This window comes from Tetrao urogallus (genome assembly GCF_951394365.1).
Source record: "Tetrao urogallus genome assembly, chromosome: 4".
In the NCBI taxonomy this organism is placed as follows: Eukaryota; Metazoa; Chordata; class Aves; order Galliformes; family Phasianidae; genus Tetrao; species Tetrao urogallus.
The window spans coordinates 56693684-56716609 of NC_136817.1; the positions used below are offsets into that span (position 1 = coordinate 56693684).

At 42.7% G+C, this 22926-nt stretch overlaps 1 protein-coding gene across 1 annotated transcript; it reads right to left on the reverse strand.

Annotated features, from left to right (window-relative positions):
- Positions 1–549: 549 nt before the first annotated feature.
- Positions 550–20995, reverse strand: LOC306946115 (ADP-ribosyl cyclase/cyclic ADP-ribose hydrolase 1-like; the record flags this gene model as incomplete). Its single annotated transcript, XM_079535065.1, has 8 exons — positions 550–631; positions 2524–2619; positions 4607–4699; positions 5396–5472; positions 7153–7235; positions 7972–8107; positions 8660–8789; positions 20757–20995. 8 exons carry the CDS (start codon positions 20993–20995, stop codon positions 550–552), a joined length of 936 nt encoding a protein of 311 aa, XP_079391191.1.
- Between the last annotated feature and the right edge of the window lie 1931 nt (positions 20996–22926).

Below are 22926 nucleotides of genomic sequence, written 5' to 3' on the forward strand. Positions count from 1 at the left end.
GCCTGATTCAAGGGGACTGCCCAGTAAACAAAACATCCAACCTTCAGATACAGCTACAGGGGGAGAAACTCCAGGTCTTCCTCACTGACTCCTCTACTCTGTACAAATCATGGCATCTATAACATGTGCCAATGGACAATATTCCCTGCTCAGGGAATTTCCCTTCCAGCCCTTCTGAAGCAGCATACAGATCATAGCAAACTGCGTCTCCACTGGCAACTTTCTTTGTGCACGCCCAAGGCAGCCTCTGCTCTGATGCTCTGTGCACAAGTAGCTACGTATGAGGGAACAAAGCAGAACAAATCTTCTGTCCTCAATCATTGAACATGCCTTTGGCCCTTCCGAAACAGCATGCCTGTTTGCCTGTGTGCGTACAGGAATCGCAGCTAAAATACCACCTCCTGCGACTTGGCTGTTAGTATCACAGCAAGGATTCCTGGTTATTGGCTTTGTACAACCATGGTGCTATATATCACTGTAAGCTACATAGTCACGTCCTTTTCAGTTTTGCGCACAAATCAAGTCTTATATAGTATGGAGCACTCTGTTTCAAGGAGCTTCTGTGCTGTTGATGCAAAGACTGCAGTCTGGGTGGCCAGGATTATGTACGCACTGAAGGAGCTGGACTGGCCTGGGAGAAGACAGAAAAGCAAATATTTAGTAGCCACATGAAAGTACAGCAGAGCAACCACACAGGTATTAAATGCAGTGTGAAAGTCAAAGTGTATGTCACACCTGTGCTTATCAAGTGGATGTCTTTTCTAAAGATAACTTTTCTTGCATAATGCTGCAGACATATCTTTGGTGTTTATAGGGGTTGGAGACAAGAATGGATGCCTATGAAGTAAAGCAGGGTGTGAACACTCTGCATGTCAGCTATGCCGCGATAGCAAAAGTAATTACAAAAAGAAGACACCTTTCACTGATCACAGAGTGGCTGCCACGCTGGAAGTTCACCATCTCGCTTATCTAGTGATACCCCTGACTGCTACCCTACATAGCTGTTGCTAAAAACATACTTGTAGGTATGTTTCAGATGTTTTGGCACAAGTACATCCCCTTTTTTTGAACTACTTGTGTGAAAACAACAAAAGCAAGAGATAATGACCAGTGTCAATTACTATATGTCACAGAATACCAGATGCTGAGCTGGTAAGGACCCACACAGTTCTGCCATGACTTCAGTCCAGTCCATCCTAAAGAGTTTTACTGGACATGTAAGTTAATTATTTTATTATTGCTCTGTATACAAAATAATTTTAAAGTGTTTGTACTGTTCTATATAGTTGCTTATGGATGTTAATTGAGTGCTGACAAAAAGCCCTACTTTTTATTCTATCTTAAGATGTGAATTGTGAGTCACAGTAATGAGTGTGCCAACACATTCTTTGTGAAGTTATGAAGATTTCTTCTTGTGCTGAGCCAAAGGGAACCTAAATTACTACATATTTCCCCTTCCTTCCTTCTTATTTCAGCATAGGCTAGAATAGTTCACACCTGCTTACAAGTCCTGAAGTATTGATTAAAGACTACAGTAGTCCAAAGAGAAAATGAGTATGCGAGCATCCTAATTCAGTACATTTACGAACCACACCAGTGTTGTTTTTTGCACAATGTGCAGAGCACTCATTATCAGGTTCAGCAATATCTAAACAGGGATATATTGCTCTGTTTTCGCGAGTAAAATCCTAGTGCTCCATAAGATACTTGCAAGGCAAATGTCTCCCTCTGCAGACAACCTTTCCCTTACTTAAAACCAATATCATGAACCCAGTACTTTACAGAAATGTTTATTTAGGAAATGTTCCTATCAAAGTATGAGTTATTTGCTTTGAAAAGCTGTTTTTGGCAGATAAGATATGGTTATTAAGCTTTATGAGTAAAACTGAACTCTAGCCACTTTTTTTAAGGTCACTAGAGGACATTATTCATCTTCATAAAGGTCTCTGAACTGACACAGAGGGACAATGGCTCTCAAGCTTTTGTAACTCCTCAGCAGGCAGGCAGAGATTTCAGTCAAGTCAGAACTTGGGCTGTTCTGTTTCCTGAACTCCTGTTTCCCGGACTCACCTGACAATGGGGAATTGTAATAATTACTAATGCCTATCATGTGTTATGTCACACTCCCTGATAAAGCAGCTGGATGGAAAGGAAATTCAAATTATAGTGAAGGAAATAAGGACTATGCTTAACACAGTGTATTATTTGCATGAAGCTGGAAGGAAAATTCTTTACTTGGCTTTTATTAGTGTACATAAAAACCTGATAATATGAAAATCTGCTGCAGGAGGCTGCATTGCTCCTTTGCTGAAGGCAACCGAGCAAAGCCAGCAGCAGTAACGTCCTGGAGCACAAGGCAAAGAGCACAAGTGGGAGGCTCAGAGAAGCACATAGCCACTTAAAGAGATGTGATGGAAATAAGAGGGCAATCTGCTCAATTTGCTGTAAACCAGGAGACAATGTCAAGCAGAGAGGGAGATGGGATATCAGTTTTGTTAGCAAGTAGATACTAATGAGAATTACCTGTAATTGTCTTCACAGGTGATCTTAGTCATCTTAAAGTTTCGTTCTTCTAAGATGTTTCTTAACTTCTTTATGGAATAGCCTGAGCAGGAATCCCTGGAGAGAAAAGTCCTTTGTTACTTGCGATCTTTGTATGTATGAGAAGTTCAGCTGAACCCCACGCTGCATCATTTCATTTTATTTCAGATAAGATCTCCTAAAATGTGCTGTAAAATCTATTCTGGTTTGCAGAGCTTTGGTTACCACTGGGCCTTCGCCAGTAGAAAATACATGATGTTCAATTGTTTAACTTGTTTGAAAACCTTTGTGCAGGAAAGTCTGTGGAAAATAACTCACTTCCACCCACAAACTGAGATCTTCATGCATTATTTGTTTGAATTAGTTCAAGGGGTCTCCAGTTGTAGTGACAGGATTGACACACAGAGCCACTGCAAAAGACTTGTCACCTTGGGGGGAAAAAAAAAAAGTCACCTTTTGGTACAGAGTATGGGACACAAATGAAGACAGTACTGGGGCAAATCCAGGACTGTTCCTAACACACAGCATTAGTGGAAAACAGCCAGCTGTTCTTCGTTCTCAGGATTTAACAGATACTATTAGTGATCCAGTATGAAATACAATTAGAAGATAGAAGCGATACATGTTCTTACAGTTACCTCTCCTTTGCTGTTGAAACAGAAAATAAAGTGGAAACACTTGTGAACTTGGCACAGGAGGAAGATGTCAAGAAGGCTGGCAGGGCACCAGGTTGCAGCAATTGTTGAGAAAGAGGAATGTAATGGCTTTTCTGATGCTGGGAAATCATGTAACAAAGGACTGAATGTCACATGCAGGGAAATTAATGCAGGTTAGCCTGTCCCCTTTTCTCCAGCAAACTACTATGCAGAGGGTCACCACAATGTCTGGTAAGCTACCGAAATGATAGGCACACAACTGGGAGCCTGTGATAGACACATCAGCTCGTATGGCAAAGAAACATTCCTGAGTGTCAGTGCTTATGCTAGGGGAAGGATTGCAACACTGCAGCTGACACTGTGACTGAAAATGTTGCTGCTTGAGTAAGAGTCTCTCCTGGGTCCCTACTCATTCTTGAGATACACCACGGAAAGCAGCTGCCTCTGGCATATGGGATCCTTAGGAACAGGAGAAACCACTACAATACATTATAACCATGTGAACACCATCTCTAAAGATAAGGGTCAAAGGCATTGAACCTCACACTCAATGTCTGAAACATAGAGGATCTGCAAAGGAATCTGAACAGAATGAAGAATGTCACTCAGGCTCAGATGTGATTTGAGGTCACTGTTTTCATATCAGTAATTGCACTATAAGCATTTAAATTGCAGATTTATTATTAAAAATATCAGAATCACAAAATCATTTAAGTTGGAAGGGACAACTTGAGATCACCTAGTCCACCCAATGTCAATTAGAGCAAGTTGCCCAGGGCTCAGCTTGGTTTTTAAGATGCCCACAGCTGGAGAGTCCACACACCTCTCTAGGCAATCTTTTTCAGTGTTTTAAATCACTATCACACTGTGTCTGGTCACAGGACTTTGTAAAAGCAAGGAAAACATCATCACTGTGTTTTACCTATGAGCAACAAGCTGTAACTATTAACAGATAGAAGAGCAGTGTGGTTAGGATAACACCTTACAGATTTATAGTTAGAAAGAGTATCATGGCAGAGACGATTGAAAATGAAATGAAATGCTCACCCATCTCCTAGACTTGCAGTAGAAAACTCCAAAAGGAGAGATCTCCAGAAAGAGATCCTTCCCCACTGGCAGTAAGCCCTTAAGTGGGGTCTAGGAGAGGTGCAGCCAGGCTCCACCCCTTCCAGTCACACAGGTGAATTGCCCTCAGCTGTGCTCCCAGGCTGACTCAGTCCTTGCCTCAGGTGATCAATCAATGGTTCAGGCTGTGACTCAACAGTTCCCATACTAATAAAAACAACTATAAAAATGTTATTCTTTCCAATAAAGTAAGTAGCTAGTAGAGAGAATGCAGAGCAGGTTTTCAGAGCAGGTTTAAGACGGTGGTTAGTGTCAGGCAGTCATTTTGTATCAGAATGGCTTACCTTTGGGGTCCGCCGATGTCATGCATAAGCCAAATACGTATTTCAGAAATTTTATCTGGATTTAAGTTAAAGATCTCAACACTTCCAAAAACGCTGTAAGAATGGGACATGAAACATCCTTAGCAATGTAAGAATTCTAATAATGTAAATTCTTAGTAGAGAATGCTCCCCAACTACTACTGCTTATGAGTGCTGCTGTTATCCTCAGTGAACAAATGTTTTCTTTTTGCTGGATTTTCGTAGATAATCCAATTACCTCTGCTAAAAGATTTTCTCTCCATTCTCATTTTACTTTCATGACAGCTTCTGAAACTGTGTGCAGATAGAAACAAACTCAAGTTCTTCCATCTACAGTACTTATTCTCCTTTTAGTTTTGTTGACAATGGGTTTTGTTTGGTGCAAGGGAAATGAACATGGCTGCTCTCTTGACCAGAATAGGCTTCATCGTTTTGTATGAGACTACTGCCAGGTAGCATGAGCAAGCACAGTCTGAAGAGCTCCACAAGCAGTTAGAAGCATGTAATTCCTATAGCATGGTGTGCAAACCTAGATTAAATATAATAAAGCTACTTTGTGCAGTAATATCATACTAGAGATCTACCTATATACACTGAGAGGGACTTCAGTTAGAGTCACTGTATAGAAGGAGTTAACTGCATCAACTCTACAGCAGCCAATGGTTTAGATTCCCACATGAATTCACCAAAATCCATTCTGCACCAGAACTGGCTGACAAGAACCTGCTGACAAACACACATGCCCAAAAGAAACAGGGATGCTGGGGATACCTGCTGCTTCTGAAAGCTCCTGCTTCTATTGATCCATTGAGCATCACGTGAACCACACCGCATGCTGCTTCTGCAAACTGACCAAAATAAATGGACGTTATAATCTGACACTGCATGCCATGTCTCCAGAGAATTCTCTGACTTCTTAGATGTCATCAGAACTGACTTAAACAAGTAGAGAATCTGGACCCTGTTTCTACGTATGTCCTTGCAAATAAAAGCTTCTAAACTCTTACAGCAATACTGACATAAAGCTGCATCACCTTGCTGTCACTGTTTTCAGTTTATAAAATGGGATGCAACTTTCCAGAGCCCCAGCAGCTATAGCTGTCTGATGGGGCTGCCTACTTTCTCAGTAACTCAGTAACTCAATAACTGAGTAATCCTCAGGCTGCCTGGACTCGAGTAGTGAGGATGTGCCACAACCAAAGTACTGCAAGTTTAAGGATGTGCAAACCATGAAATACTTGCCACCTCGTGAGTCACACTCTGTGTACTTTTGTGGTTGGGATTTTTCTCTCCAGTGATTATAGAAAAACTCATGATAAGTTTTGATTGCTAAATTACTGGATCATGTAATTGTTCTTTTGTTCTTTAAACTTGCGTCCAAATATTTCAAGGCCATTACATCACAACATGATGTAGTCACAGTACTCCAGATACATAACCCAAAGGTAGAATAAACAACTTTGAAAAGCTTAATATAGATGACTGTACTTATCACACTCACCAAGTCCTTTTACTTATAAACAATGTATCTCAAAACCAGCTTGAGAGCTTTCAAGTTACAGGAGAGTTTAATTTTGTATAACTTTCCAACACAGTAAGCATGTGTTTTAGCAGATCTTAAATCTTCTTGGAGTAAAAAGCTTGTAGTTCAGCAAGCCTCACTCTGTATGGTGGTCTGTCCCTCCTAGACCCTAGAACTGTACGTCAAAGCTGTTTTGAGCTAGCAAAACTTGATGGATGCTAGTTTGTACACAAAACATTTTTTAATGGTGAGAAGATTTTTTCTTACACGCATGAGATATTAAGCACACATTAATGCTTGTTCTACAGTTAGAAAGTCATCTATTAATAGTCATATCAAGACTAAAGTCTTCTGAGACACATAAGATTAAACTGATCAAGGAGAGTATTTTTTTTTTTTCTGGCAGATGTGTGAAATGAGCATTCTGTAAAGTGCTGATTCCACAAAACCAGGCCAACTGCTTAACTCAGTCTAGCAATGTCTCCTTCATGTGGTCAGAGCTGGGACACGCATACAGGTGGGTACATCATAGGAACCTTGGAAGGTAACACTGTGGGAGGACATCCTCTTCAGGAGTATGCTGGGAAGGAGCAACAGGACTCTCAGCCACTTGCTGTGCTAGTCTGGGAGCTGCTCTCAGCATCAACAAGTTCTAAGTTTCTATACTTCTGTAATTTCAGTCCTGTGATTTAATTAAGGCTTTTATTATAATTATTACTGTAAGCCTTATTTGTAAAGCTGTCTGCCAAGTGTTGTTCTAGACTCTGGCATGTAATCTCTGCCCACAGTAAAAATGCCCAACTCTGCTGACAGCTCTGGTCCAATTATGTAAAGTCTGATAGAAGATTTCCATACTCATACTTGTTGGCACCTAAAGCTAAAACTCATGTGAACTTTTACTTTTCTATTTTTTAAGTCCAATCTGGAAACTCAGATTTTTGACAGTGTCAGGAACTTCATGCCTTTTAACATTCTCAGATGAGAGGAAATTTATTCTACACCTTACCATCTTGGATGCCATTTTCCAGAATACAGAGCCAGAACTGCCTTCACATTCATTCCATTTTGGACAAGATTCATAGTTGATTCCTGAGAAGAAACATATTTATAGAAAAAGACTAGAGTGAATATTATTAAAATGTTAATACAGAGTTGTTCCCTATCAAAACAAGTTGGCTACATGAGGAAGTTCTAGGAGAAAAGAGAATTTACATGTGTTCAGAGGTCTTCCTCTTTACTCACACATCTCAGTGAGACAGCTGGCTGCCCCATATGCAAATAATTCTCAGAAAAGCCAGTACAGAAAACACATATTTCTAAATATGCAGAACAGGTTGGTTTGTGACAAATGAATTTCTGACTGTACCAAATTTTGCCCAACATTTCCAGTAATTCCAGCCCAAGTTTACAAGTTTAGAACTTGTTAACATTAGGCATTAACAGTCAGGAATTGTGTGTGCAGCATAACCTCAGGTCCCTCCATACTGCCCCCTCACTTTGCCTGGCCTATAACCAGGACTCTTTTGAATGGAATTCTTACTTTGCAGTTTGTCCCACTGCAGTTAAAAGAAGGTACCAAATGACGTAGATAAAGATAAAGTGATCATTAGACCCAGAAGCATTTAATGTCTTCCTTGTAGCCAAAAAGATGTGTTTTTTAAACTGAATTATTTTCAGAGTTCCGTAACATGGGAGCAGAAAAATGATTGTGGTTTTAAAAGAAAAACATGTGAAAATGGACAGTATTTATGTCTATATGTGAGAGAAAATAATAATCTGGAATTCTAGTATGCATATTTGGTTTACAAAAGTTAGGACTTGTTACCCGGAGCTGAGGGGTCTCCACACCATGAAAGCCCATCAAGCATATAACCCAGGAATGTGTCCTCCAAGGTAAGGAAATGGTGATTGGATTTTGAATAAAGATGAACGAGATCATACGTCCTGCTCCAAAACAGTGACTGCAAAATAAGATACAATGTGCAATAAATAATACTTATACTTGAGCTGGTCAGGAAATTTTCCTGGAGAAGAACAGAAAGTTTTCTTAATTGTGACAGTTCTAGTTTCCTATTCAAATGCTGCACGTTCCCATAAGCAGATTAGTTCTTAATCCCGCAGCCCTTCCTCCCATTTCCAAATTTTTGGGGTGATTATTTTTCATGGAAATGGATGCATTCAGCCTGCAAAGCATTTTGAAAGAAAATTTTTTACTAGTTCACATAGCATACAGTTTGTAGAGCACTTTTTGACTACAGATGGGAGAGCAGCTTTTTAGAAGCAGCATTCCTCTGACAGAAGGACTGCATATTCCTTACCAAGATCTGCAAGCTCAGGAAACAGGGACATCTCTGCAGTGTAACCAGGATGACCCTGGCAAAAATATCAGCCATCCTGGCAAAACAATCAGTCATGTCCATCTACTGACAGTTACTACGGAAAAGATCCACTTCTCAGACACATTGCTCCTCAGCAATGCCCCTTGTACAGCCCACCGTGCATCCCGCTGTTACCTTGTTGCAGGGTACTGGATGACTTGCCAACTCCATTAAAGGCTGATAATCTTTTGTTGTAGCATTACAGGGATTCTTGTGAATGAATGCAGCTTTTAATGATTCCCATATTTTAAGGCAATCCTTATCTCTGCCGAAAGATTGAATCATCATTAGTTTACATTTATTATTAAATATCTTTAATAATTATTAATATTTATGATTGTGAAATAATTTCCTTCTGTTAAATTCGAATACTGCAGATAAATTTTTAAAGAGTTCCGACTTGTGCTCAAGTATCAACATATATTATGCATTAAAAAAGCAGAGTATCTTCAGCAAATCAAGTATAAAGTGAGGAACGAGCAGTTCTAAAACATCTGAGCCAAAACTATGCCCAGAGTCTACCTGCCCTCCCAGGTTGCCCAAGGAGGCTGTGGATGCCCCATCCCTGGAGGCATTCAAGGCCAGGCTGGATGTGGCTCTGGGCAGCCTGGTCTGGTGGCTGGTGACCCTGCACATAGCAGGGGGGTTGAAACTCAATGATCACTGTGGTCCTTTTCAACTCAGGCCACTCTATGATTCTATGAGTCTACTGAATTATTATTATGGTTTTTTTTAAACAAAAGCAGAGGTCTAGGTATTTTGGATCTGATATTATTTGCAATTAAGGGCTAGCTTTTGGCTAAGCACTTTGTTGAAGCTATAGCAGATTTGTACAAGTATAGGTGAGATCTGAATCGTGCACTCCAACTCCAGGGGATTTTTTTTTCAGTCTCTGTATAATAGCAGTTCTGGCCCTTTTGCTCTCGCTGGTGTGAGTCAGAGGAATCTCACTGCATTTATATGAGGGGAACCAGTGGATGTCAAAACACACCTCAGTCTACATTCATTCTTAGCTCGCTGCTTCATCAGCCTGGTAAATAATGCATGTCTCTGCTCACGGAAACAGGGCTCCTCTTGCACCACACTAACAGGAAACTGGTGCATGGTGCTGACAAGAAATGATATCTGTGCACCAATTTAGTGCCATGTTTCATGACACTGCAGCACATAAGGTGTGAGTCTGCTCAGGGCATCTGATTTCTTATACCTGAAGTAACAACAAAAACCTTACATTATGATGATTCCCAATTACTGCCTGCCTACTCATTTCAGGCCCACTTTGAAAGCCTGCCCCTTCACTGACAGCCATCCAGTGATTCTACAGCTTTCTCTTCCCTTTATGTAAATTCAAAAAGCTGCATTACCCCACTGTCTGCATGCAGAAAGGAGCTGCTCTGGCTAACTCTGACTCATCCACTCTTTCTCCACTATTTGTAATCTCCTCCTGGGTATTCCCATTGCCTGAAGAACCAGTATGAAGAATGGCCTTTGTCTTTGGTAAAGACAGGGATGCTTTCAGAGCACTGTAAAAATTGCAGGGATCAGTTAGAGTGTGACACACACAGAGCTGCAGGCTTCTCCGTGTGCGCACACAGGTACTTTTGAGTACCTGCGGTACTCAGGTAACAGGCAGGAGGTGGAATGTGATTAACCCTAAAAAAGAATTCTAAAGGGATTAAGTGAAATTGGTAGTAGTTTACTGAGGATTCCAGAACATTTCACAGCTCTGTGATATTCCCAGTGGGTGGCAACACTGTCCATGGCAGGGGGTTGGAGCTGGATGATCTTTAATGTGCCTTCCAACCTAAGCCATTCTTTGATTTGGTGATTCTATGATTCCTGCTGCTTAATTTGATCCAGATTGCCATTTGAGCATCAGAAAGGTAATGTGAAACACATACGATGAGCTGTTTGTATTACAGAAGGCCATGTCATGACAGTGGGACCCAGAACCACTTCTCAGCTCCCAGCCATTTCTTCACTGTGCTTGGATATGCCTGGATGTGAACACCCTTCCCTCATTCCTAAGCCTGATGGAGAAGAAACATCACAGGCAGAGAAGGTCTGCTGTTGTTGAGATGTGTCCAGAAGTGCTCCAGCACCTGGCAGCCCCACGAAACATCAGGAGTGCCCCTATCAGATGTGTTGCAGGGCCCCATGCTTGTGTCATGCCAGAAAGGATTGGGCAATCCACAGCAAGTTGTCCTGGCTTTTCTTCCCTTCTGCCTTTTCTTATGCAGTGGCAAACCTAAATTATCATCTTATTTGATAGTGGTTATTTGGTTCAAACTAATTAATGTGGATACTCACTCATATTTGGCAGCTTGATTACAACTTCTGTATTGTAACACGCTTCTTGTCCTTGCCACAAGACTACAGCCATTCTCATTCCACAATTGGCTGCCCCAAAGATTTAAGAACACCTCTTGTGTTACAGACAGCTGCTTCTCTGCTCCCAAGATTTATCATCACAGTGTGCAGATTACTTTGCTGTGGTAGGGTCATGAGAGGGAGCATTTACATGTTTTACAAAGCACAGAAACTAGCATCTCTTGGGCCTCTACAGACCCAGGGAGCTGGTTGCTCCAGAGAGCAAGTCAAAGCAGAACTTAACTTGGCGTATTATATTTTGTTCTCAAGGAATTTGTCTCTGGCTGCAAACTCTGTAAGCATCACAGAGAAATCTTCATCACTTTAACTTCTGGTACCTCACAGGGAAATATCTGGGAGAGCAGTGTTCAGCCACAATCCTGACAGCACTGAGCAAAGCTATGTTTAATGTCACAGAGGAGGTAGGGCTTAGCCTTCATAGAAGGGAAGCTCTTCTACACCTGGTAATGAGTGTGGAACTTTTATTTGTACCACACAGAAGAATGATAAGGCATAAAGATGGGCTTTCATGAAAACTTAGCAATTCCAGCATTATTTAGAAGTCTAAACACAGATCTTCACAGTAAAAACAAATAAATCTACAAAAGCTAAAGAATATTTCACTACCCTCTCCTACCAACATGTCAATTTTTACATAAGAATAAAAATAACTCATTGGTGTCCTCTGGAAGGCTATTTTTCTGGTAGGAAACACAGGTTTCACCTCACATCTTAAGAGCCAGAGAGAATTATTTTTTGGCTGACACACAGCTGCAGTGAGAAAGCTTTAGGATTTGTGAATCCCAGATCTGGGAGAGATGGAATTCTTTACAGCTTCACTATTGATATATGCACTAGAGATAAAAGAAAGAAAACATTTGCCTGCTGTGTAGTACTTAACACATTCAGCAAAGGTAAGGGCAGAGACATGCTGAAGCTCAGGTTCTCCTGAAGATATTATGGGAAGTCTGCTGGCACTTGGTATTGCTAACAATTCTAGAAAGAACACCTTCCTATTGAAAGACGTACACCTCTCTTGCAAAAAAAAATCTGTGAAATGAACAATTCTCTCAAGGCTGCTCTGAGCACAGAGGAGAGCAGTTCTCCTGGAGCCAGTTGGAAAAGCAATGTTGGCTTTTTCACTGTGCTACAGAGTTTTTCCCACTGCATGGCCTGGGCTGCTTCAGGTGAGCAATCACAGCCTCTGCTTTCCCTCTCAGAGCACCACAGGAACACAGCAATGCCTGTGGGGAGACCTAATCCACCAAACCTAAAAAAATCTGCCATGTCAGAGATCCTCCAACTGGGAAGTTTTCCATCACAGAAAGGATTCATTTAATTTGTCCACAGAAGGAGAGCTGCGAGAGAGATTGCCAGGAGACCATGGTGAATGTGCTTGCTTGCCACACGGCTGCAGGACTCGTGTTCTTTTTCCCTGGTTTTGGTTGGTTTTGTGTGTTTTGGATTGCATACTAATTCTGCATCAAACAAACATCATGTGTATTTATTTTTGCAATAATGAGTTTCTTCCCTCAAGGCTAACTTTGTTTACACTGAAATATTTAAGACCTTTTATTCTACTAAAGAATCTGAAATATTTAAGCCAAGTTTCTCTGACAGATAAAATAAATGCACACATATTTTATGTGTTTGGGTGGTTTTTCAAATGCATATTTTTAACGAGCATAGTTTGGGAAATGTTGGTAAATTTGAAATAACACTTAACAAGCTTAAAGGGAACACTGGAACCTGATGTAAAATCAGGAACTGAAGCTGCAGCCTGTTCTCTGGAATACAGGGATTGCAGAACTGGGCCTTACAGCCTTTTGCAAACTGAGGCTCTATATCCTGCACTGAGTACAGCAAGAAACAAGAACTGAGATACAAATACACATCAGCAGCACCCCACTTCCTTCTGAAATAAGAATGTTATGTACACAACAAAGCATGTCCTGCATTTTTTCCCTACATCTGAGTGTAGGCTGTGTTTTCCAATGAATATGAGTGTTTCTATCCATTTACCTTTTTTATGAACATCAGATAAATTTATGAAAAGGAATCTGGGGCCAAGAACATTTCCATTAACAGCTATCCTAGAAGCCAAACTTTAATGTGCATATTATAAAAATGGACAGCTTCTGCATCATTGTTTCTTGCATATCAGTGCACTGACCTGGCTAACCTTGAAAGAGCATCCTCGCACTTAAAGGAATACAATGGCATTGAGCTACCTGGGAAATCACTGTTAACTTTGTGTAGTGTTATTTTATTCTTAAAAAAAAAAACAAACCTGGACATGACAGAGCACATTCATTCCCAATTGAAATTGATGTAATTGGTATAATATCAGGGATGAGTTTCATCCTTGGTGACTTCAGCTGCACCAAGAAGAACCTCTTGTTTTAAGTTCATCACTGGGCTGACAGTGGAAGCTAAAAACACCTTACAAAGAGTAAGAGAGTACAAAGAGTATTTCCTTCAGCTGTGTCACCTTGAGGTTTTTACACAGAAATTTGAGGGATGTTTAAAGTATGGAACCCATTTTAAATTCACAAGTGAAAATGATTCTCAGGCTTTGGTCTGGAGAGCTCAGTCAGTCCTGCCCACATTCTTCAAACCCCTCTGCAGGAATGAGAAGCCCCCTGGTGAAACATGGCCTTCTGTGATGGCTTCCCAGGATCCCAAGTTTCCTTTCTAAAACAAAACAATATAGAGAGATTTTAATTGTGGTCTCTCACAGTCTTTGATGGTAAGGTCCTTTATAAAAGTGGGCTTTGCAGGGATTAAACAGGGCAGGCAGATTGTGAGGTTGGTGTTGGAGGCTCTGGCCTCAGCTGGCAAGTCATGCTGGCTTTCATTAGGGTTGGTGCAGCTTTGTGCAGGCACTCACCCCAGCACCTTTCTCATTTGCTACCATCAGCCTGAATAATAATGCAAGTACACACCTGTGCACTTAGAAACTAAAAAGTGAGTGAGAAGTTCTGTGGTTATAACAAAGATCCTGAACCACATGAGAAGCATTCATACTGTGCTTTACTTCTAAGGCACCTGAGAATGAAATACCTGGAGACTGCACGCCGACAGAAGTAAATGATGCAGCAATAGTTCTGCACCTAACAGACCCACCTTTGGGTCTGTTAACCTATCAGTTTTCACAGAATCACGGAATTGTAGGGGTTGCAGTGGACCTCCAGAGATCACTGAGTCCAAACCCCTGCTACAGAAGGTTCCTTACAGCGTGCCACACAATTATCTGCCTCTTGCAGTGGACAGAGACAGTGGTGTTGTTTATATGTTCATCTTCAATTTATTTTTCATATGAACTTACGAGTAACTCTGCCTACATGCTCAAATATTACACAAACTATGCTGTGTTGAGGGGAATCCCTCTGTAACCAAGAATCTTTTTGCTCCATACTTTCTGCCCTAAATCCTTTTGCTCCCGCTCTTGCTGCCCCTTCCCTTCTCCCAGCCTCGCCGTGTCACTTATTTGGTGTTGCAGCAAAGCACAGCCCTGGCAGCTGCAGTTGGACTCGTGCAACTGAGGACGAGGAGTTAGAGCCGGTCGAACGCTGCCATCAAGTGGCAGAAGGCGCTGTCTGCAGGCTCTGAGATACCTCCAAACGTGAGAAAAAAATGAGAAATCAAAGCTGATTTAAACAGTGCTTTTAGCACTGAGAAGATAGCAAGGGGAAAAGTTACCAGGGGAGAGAATGAAAGAAAAAAGTCACAGATGCTGTCAGTCTCAAACTCTTCAATGAGGACTAGCATCTCACTACCACTTAGCTTAATTATAATGGTCTGTTATCTCAAAGTTTTGATAAATGGTTCTTTTTTTTCTTTTTTTTTTTTACATCTTGATTTTGCAAGCATTGCTCTCTGTAAAAGAAACAGTTCAAAAGCCAGAAAAGAAAGAATTGCAGAACTGCTGGACAGAGAGACATTCAAAACCGCACCTTAGAAAGGCTGCTGCAGGCAGAGCAACTGAAGTCCATACAGCAGAGATGTAAAGTTTGGAGGCCAGGAAAAAACTTTTTTTTCCAGACAAGGTGAGCTCTGCTGTGATGTGGTCCAGGGCTGTGTTCACCTACAAGGAATGATGGAGAACAAGTGATGGCTCCTCACCACCACTGTTATTTCCCCTCAGGGCTCTGAGGTGTTAAAAAGCTCTCCAGTTTTCACCAGACCTGAGCAATGACAGCTGAAGGCCACCATCAGCCGGACCCCCTGAGAAGGGCTCTTTCCACTGACTTCTCTACACATGCAGAGAACAGGATGAGAGCAGAGAGAGGTGAGAGGGAACAGGACTGCCCCTTTATCACCAACAAGGCCTTGGAGTGCCTCATCAAGAATATATATCAAATAGACAGTCTAGCCCAGCTCAGAGCAGGTTGCTCAGGACCGTGTCCCTCAGCATATCTAAGGACAGAATCTCCACAACCTCTCTGGGCAACATACTTCATTCTTGAATTGCTCTCAAATTTAAAGTAGTTTTTCTTATGCTTAAATGGATTTTCCTGTACTTTGTTTAGTGAGCATTACTTCTTGTCCTGCAGCTAGAGCTGTGAGCCCCCTCTTCTTTTCTCTGATAAGATCCCTGCTAAACAGCCCCAGCTCTCCCAGCCTCTCCTCTGTTCAGATATTTCAATCCTTTAATCACCCCTGTAGCCACTCATTGGACATGATGCCTTTGTACTGGAAGCCCAGCACTGGATGCAGTCCTCCAAGTGTGGCCTCAGATTTGCCCAACAGAGGGGCAGAAGAGGTCACTGTAACACTTCCTTTTAAAAAAAAAGAAAAAAAGAAAAAAGTGTTATGGTTTTTTTTTGTTGTTGTTGTTCTTTAAATAAACAAGGAAAGATTAATCCTTTGCAGTCTGACGCAAACTAAATTCAGAAGCTTTGGAAGCCTGCAGTGCACTCCAAAAGAGGTGTTATTGCATTACTAGTAGGTAGTAACACAGCACTCTCCAAATGACTGATTCAGTAAAAGTGTCTCAAAGCAAGGTGTATTTTCTTCATGTAAAAATCAAACCTCAGTTAAGCTGAAATATAATGTCATGGCTACACAAGATAAAGCTATGGTTTTTTCTTACATGACACTGAATCAAATCATAGCTGCTATGAAGTGCCATGCTCCATGTGAAAGTGTTAGCAATCAGTGAGCATGGGAATCAAATTAAAAACGCCCAGCAGAGCATGAAGGCATAATGCAAAAACAAGCATACAAAAACCCCAACAGATTGCTCTCTGGAGGGAAAGATGCCACAAGTGCAATAATATCTCACACCAAATCATGGCACCACGTGTTCCTTTTAACAAAATAACCACCATCTCTACAGCACGCAAAGGAATGGAAAGGCAAAAAATGCACCATGGTCATGCAGACAGAAGAGAAAGCTCTCCTGAGTAAGCTTTTGCTAAATTTAATGGCACTAGAAAGTGTCAAAATTTCATGGAATCATAGAATTATTAAAGTTGGAAAAGACCTCTAAGATCATCTAGTCCAACTATCTGCCTAAGAATGATATTGCCCACTAAATCATGTCCCTGAAAGGGCATTCTACCACTAGCTTTGAGTACACTATTTGGTCCAACTGCTTTTAAGGGGGACATTCACAGTATATGTCCATGCAGAACTGAATGAGAAGGACTTTGCTCCTCCACCATTTTGCACTGCTGTGCTGACACACAGTGATGGCTGGGCCTGCACAGCCACATGTGCTACCAAGGTGGCTCCTTGCCTACATCCCTGTTGCTCTCTTACTGGCAGAAGTTGGATAAAAAATATCTGTCTTGTCTCTAGCCATGCTGAAGCAGTAGGTCCTTGGAGAGTTGACTTGGCTTGAGTGAATCAGAAGGGAACTGCACATCTGCGGGGGAGTAGTGACTATCTGCGAATAACAAGTCTGTTGAGCTGCAAATGTCAGATGAGTTCATTTCTAAGCTGAAAAAGAAACATTACTTTTGTTTCTGAAACTGTGAAACTTTTTTTCTGAAACTTTTCTTCCCTCTCCTTCACAACGTCACTAAATGTTAACAGCACCCAAACCCACATCAGAGACAAATCAAAGCCGTAAACTTCACTGCAACAGGTTTTATGCTGTGTCTGTTACGGTCTGTTCTCCCCAAAAAGGAAAAACATACAGAGCTCTTGAAAAATATCCTCTAAGCAATGGATTACATAACATGCACCTGAGGTCAGCCCTGGCTCTGCATGGCCATAAGAGTTCGGCTGTGTGAAGCATATATGTGGAAACTGCCACAAGGTAGGATCCTGTCCTGGGTGCTAGAAAACTCTTCTGATTACACCGAGTTACATTCCTGACAACTTAAGTTTTATACCTCATGAAAACTGGAGCTTGAGGACAGCAAGTGTTCGGTTAGCCAGAAGAGGGAGCCTGTGTAACTGGGAACGGGACAAGGAGCAATTCGAGGTCAAATTGCTTCCTGTGGTCAAAACCGCCTCTGGCTGTTCCTCAGACAAAGCTACAGAGCATACCAATGGCCGAGGTGGATGAGTAAGGGAACTCAGCAAGACCAGAGAAAGTAAAATGTGCATCTTTTGTTAATGCCAAAGAAAGTAAGACTACCCAGAAGTGGTAAACTGTTCCTTTAGCTCTGTCTTTTGGCATCAGCCAGTGTTTTGGAAAGCCAAGAAGAAGTAATACCTGTTAATATGAACACCTAAGTGTGCAAGTAATGACCGTGTGCGTCACGTACAGGGCAGGACCCCCGAAGCCTGCTCCTGTGTGGTCAGTGATGTTTCGTAGGATTGAGCCAAACACATGACAAGAACTATTAAATATTCCCTGCCTGCTTCTCACAGCAGCGGTCCCAAGACTTCACAGCACACAGACAGTAAAACAACGTGCACTACTTGGGAACTGCTTTTAGTGGGAACTGCTATACAGCACCTGAACTTTTGGTTGGTTTTGAAGATGCAAATTGATGTGATAAAATCTGATTGCATATGGGGTGCTTATGAGACTCTGCAACAGACAGCAGCAGTTCTTCCAGGAGCCTCATTGATGCTGGGTTTGGGGCAGTGTTTTGAACAGAAAATGAGATTTCAATGGTATAAAAAAAGGTAAAACCATCAGAAAAAACACAAGTTTTAAAGCAGAGCTTTTAAAAAATTACATGTTAGTGACAGATTAAAAAAGGCTCCATCGGACTCTGGACAAATTGGTGAGGAAAACATAAGATTTCTAAGCACAGCAGTGAGGTTCCCACAATAGTAGCAGCAACAAAAGACCTCGCTGAGTGCAGGACGCAGCTTGATCAGCTCTCAGGAATGCCTGAGTTTCAGTTCCACGCTCCCACTCCCTTTCTTTGATGAAGTACAGCAAAGATCCCACGCAATGGAAGCTCCAAAGCCTACATTAATGATGAAAGAGAGCAGGATGAAAGATGGAGGGCTCTCTGATGTGTCCTAAAGGCACTGGCTTTATTATCAGAAAGCACCAGCGCTAAGAGTAGTTAGTTACATGACAACCTACATCTATCTCAGTAGGACCAGAAATGGGGAATCTAAGGTCAGATTCCCAAAGAAGACTCCTGGGTTTTACTTCTCTGCCCAGTAAACTCCTGAGCATTGCAGGTGCTTGTTAATATTTTTCCTTTTTTTGGTGCTCTCTTAAGTAGATTTCACAGTTTCTTTATTAAAACTAAACAATATTTTTAAAAAACCTACAACAGACAAGTTGTTCGAGCTGTTAAGCATGGCTGGATTAAGCACAGCACAAAAGATTATGCCTTGGAAAAACACTCCTGTTAGAAAACTTTTGATCACGAGTTTGCAATTTTAAAAGTGTAATTAGGAAAAAAAAAAACAAACAAATGATTCCTAGTAATCATGTTGTGAACAAAAACACTTTAACAAGGATTCCTGAATTAAAGCTGAGTCCGTATTTCTTTAATAAATTAATGTGCACTTTTAGAAACCTGTATGTGATGTTGCAAAAGCTTCAGAAGCCTGTTAAATAGAGAAGCTTCCTCATCTACGTTGCAAGCCCTCGGGTGTTTAATGTATAGCACACATTAAATCTGTGCAGTCTGGCCATAATTTTCCACCTGCTCATTTCCCTTAAAATGCTGCAAATCAGCTTATTTGAGCAGTCCAAGAGAAGACAAAATCGAAACAGAATATATACAGCTTTGATTTCATTGGCACAGTGGTATGAAAATCATAGAATCATGGAATCATAGAATCATAGAATCATTGAGTCATAGAATCATAGAGTCATAGAATCATAGAGTCATAGAATCATAGAGTCATAGAATCTTAGAGTCATAGAATCATAGAATGGCCTGGGTTGAAAAGGACCACAACAATCATTGAGTTTCAACCTCTGCTACATGCAGGGTTGCCAACTACCAGACCAGTTTAAGACCATTCCCCCTTGTCCTATCACTATCCCCATAAACAGCCATTCCCCCTCCTGTTTGCATGCTCCCTTCAAGTACTGGAAGGCCACAATGAGCTCTCCCCAGAGCCTTCTCTTCTCCAAGCTAAACAAGCTCAGTTCCCTCAACCTTTCTTCATAGGAGAGGTGATCCAGGCCCCTGATCACCTTAGTGCCCTCCTCTGGACCTGCTCCTGGGTCTCCACACCTTCCTGTACTGGGGGCCCAGGCCTGGACACAGTACTCCAGATGGGGCCTCACAAGAGCCGAGTAGAGGGCGACAATCACTTCCCTCTCCCTGCTGGCACCCATTTTTTAATACAGCCCAGAACACAGTTGGCCTTCCAGGCTGCAAACACACACTGAGGTTGAGAGGTTGCAATTGTCTTTTTGCAGATGAAGAGCAGGATGGTTATGTCAGGAGGCTCACAGTGGTGGAAATGCCCACTATAGCTAACTGAGGACACACGACAGGGTGGCTGGTGCCATGGGGATGAGGTTTAGTGGGTTCATGGTGATGTGTTGATGGTTGGAGTGCATCCTCTGCCAACCATCCAAAATGCTCAGTGTTCCCATTACCTGCAGGGAACACGTGGCTCTCCTTACTTTGTACTCTGCCTTTCCTTGTGAGGCTAGAAAGCAGAAAATTAGCTCTCAGCCCTAATTTCTGATGGGGATCCAGGGAACCTTTTCTGTGAATTGCACAGTCTGACAGCACCCAGTGCTCCGATGGTCTGAGCAGGGCTCTGGCTGTGGGCTGTGCCCAGGGCTGCCATGCCAGCACTGCTCACCATCCCATCACAAAGGACGAAGTCATTCCCACAAGCTGAAGACAGCTGTTTCAAATAACTCCACTGCATTTCCCAACATCCCTGTCCATTCTATAAACCTGTACCAAACCACCTCCTTTTCCTGTTTAGTCTTGGTTACGAGAATGCAGAGTTAAACACTTCAGGATTTTTGGCAAGACAGGATTTTGTGAATTACTGTCACCTCTCCTTACACCAAGCTGCGAGGATCGAGTTCTGGCTTAGCTGCCCGCCCAGAAGTTGCAGTAGGTACTCACAGGTGGCTCTCGACCAAAAGTTACCAATGTTCACATTCCTTCCGCACACAGATTCCTTAAAAAAACCAACTTGGGCACAGACAGTTGGAACCACAGAACCACGGCATCAGAAGGGACCCACAGGGATTACCAAGTCCAACTCCAGGCATCACAGGACCACCCAAAACCCAAACCGTATGTCTGAGAGCACTGCCCAAACGCTCCTCGAACCCCAGGAGCCCTAGGAGCGTGTTCCACGGTGCAGAACCTCTCCCCGTGCCCAACCTGACATCCCTGTGATGCAGCGCGTTTTCCAGACCGCGCTGCCTCGCACCCCCCAGCCAGGGGCACGCAGCACAGGTGAGGCCGAGCTGCCCTCAACTCAGGCACAACGCGAGGCCAATACTCACCCCAGCTCCACGCGCCCCTCGGCGAGGTAACTGTAGCATCTCCCCAGGACGATCTCCCGCAGGTTCCCGGTCGTCCCCCTGCCCTGCCACCTCAGCGGCTCCGGGCTCGCCTCCTCTTTGCGCCCCGTGAGGGCGGAGGCCAGCACGGCGGCCAGGACGAGAGCGATCAGCAGGATGGCGATGCCGGCCAGCAGCACGCAGCGCTGCCGCCTCCGCGCCGAGCCGCGCTGTGAGGGCATGGCGAGAGGGGCGGCGGGGGGACGGCGGGCACCGAGCTGCGGCCCGGCGCCTCCCCTTCTGGCGGCCGGGCTCCAGCACCCAGGCGGCCCACCGCCCGCGGGCGGCCCCGCCGCGTTTCTTAGAGAGAAGCCGCTGTTCTGGCTGCTGCGACTTCTGCTCGCGGTTTTGACTCTCCGGGTCGCAGTTCTGAACTTTTGCCTCTCGGAAGTGAATGTCCGAAAGTCAGTCACAAAAGCGAAACTTCTCGAAGATTTGTGTAAATAAGGATTCCCCTTGCGGCCACCCGTGAGTGAGTGAAACCCGAGTTAGGACGACCACAATCCAGTTTCTCGACGTTAGTTTGCTCCCAAATGGCAAGCATTGAATCCCATTTTACCAGATAATCGTTAACTTTACAGCAGTCATAAAAATATAACTTGGGTCATCAACAACGGCAGGCTTGGTTTATCATCCCATGAGAAATTAAGAAAGAAGGAAATGATCTCGGTCCTGCAGATGGCTTTGGTCTGGTTGTCACGGGGATTTCCCAGAAAACAACTGTGCACATTGAGGTTTCTGAGATGTTGAGAAATAACACAACGTACGGCTCTACAGGGAGGAAGTTCCTTCTCTACACAGGGCAATTCTGCTGCCTTAAGTCAGAAACCAGCATAACAAGCATAAACTGAAATAAACTAAAAATAGACAACTGAAAATAGACAAAACTTCTGTATGTCCCCATAATGTTAACTATAAATCATTAGTAATCACAAAGTGTCTGTCTTTAATGGGTTCTGTGTGAGAAAGGGCATTTGTGACACAGCTCCTGTAGGTTCTAAAGACCTGAGAAATGCTCTGACAAAGCCTTCAGTGATAAGCATATATTAATCATATAAACTTATCTTTGTTTTGAGATCTTATTTTCAGAGATACTGACCTTGGGAGAGTTCTTCTCGGAACTGAAGTTTCAGTTCTGAAGCAGCGTATCTCTTCCTAACCTCGGCAGATAGGTCAGGTGAGAGAGCCAAGAAAATGCTGCCATGCACCTTCCTTCAGCTGAAAAACTGAAGCTGTCTGGCTTACCATCACAGAAAGAAGTTAAATAGCTATTGCTAATGCTTGTTTTCACAGAATCACTGAACCAAAGGGGTTGGAAGGGACCTTTGGAGATCGGTTCCTCTGCTGAAACAGATTCTCTACAGTATGTTGCAAAAAATGTTGGTAACTTGATAAAAATACGTGAAAGATTTCCTATTTATAAATAGGAAAATTGAATTAAACTCTCTACAGTATGATAGCTAAGGTTGCCTGGATGTGATCTATGGATGGACCCTCAGTGGAAGTTCTGGGATGAAGGCAGGGGTTTCTTCCCATATACCAGTGAGCTCACAAAGGAAATTTTTTCTCCAAATCTTTTCAATAAGCTTTTGGTTTTTGCTTTGGCAGCCCCAGGTTACTGCTCTTTCCTTGTTCCTTGTTTACATTATGGATAATACAGGTATTTGCATCTGAACGTTATGATTGTTTAATAAATTATACACACAAGGTTATCCACTGATGATAATTTTCTGATTCAGGTATTGAACAGACAGACCAGAAGTGAAGTGTTGCTGGACCTCTGCTTGCCACTGTGGAGGAGATCATTAATTGCACTAAGGTTGAAGGCTGTCTGGGCTGCACTGACCATGCCCTAGTTGAGTTTGTGATCTCAAGGACTCTGAGCCTGGCGAAGAGTGGGGTCAGGACCCTGAACTTCAGGAGAAAGAACTTTAGGCTGTGCAAGGAATTGTTGGCCAAGATCTCCTGGGATGCTGTCTTTAGAAGTGTTGAGGAAAGCTGACTACTCTTCAAGGATGCCTTTCTGAGAGCACAAATGCTCTCTGTCCCTCTGAAAAAGAAAGCAGGCAGAGGGGGCAGGAAACCAGCATGCCTCAGCAAGGACCTGCTGGAC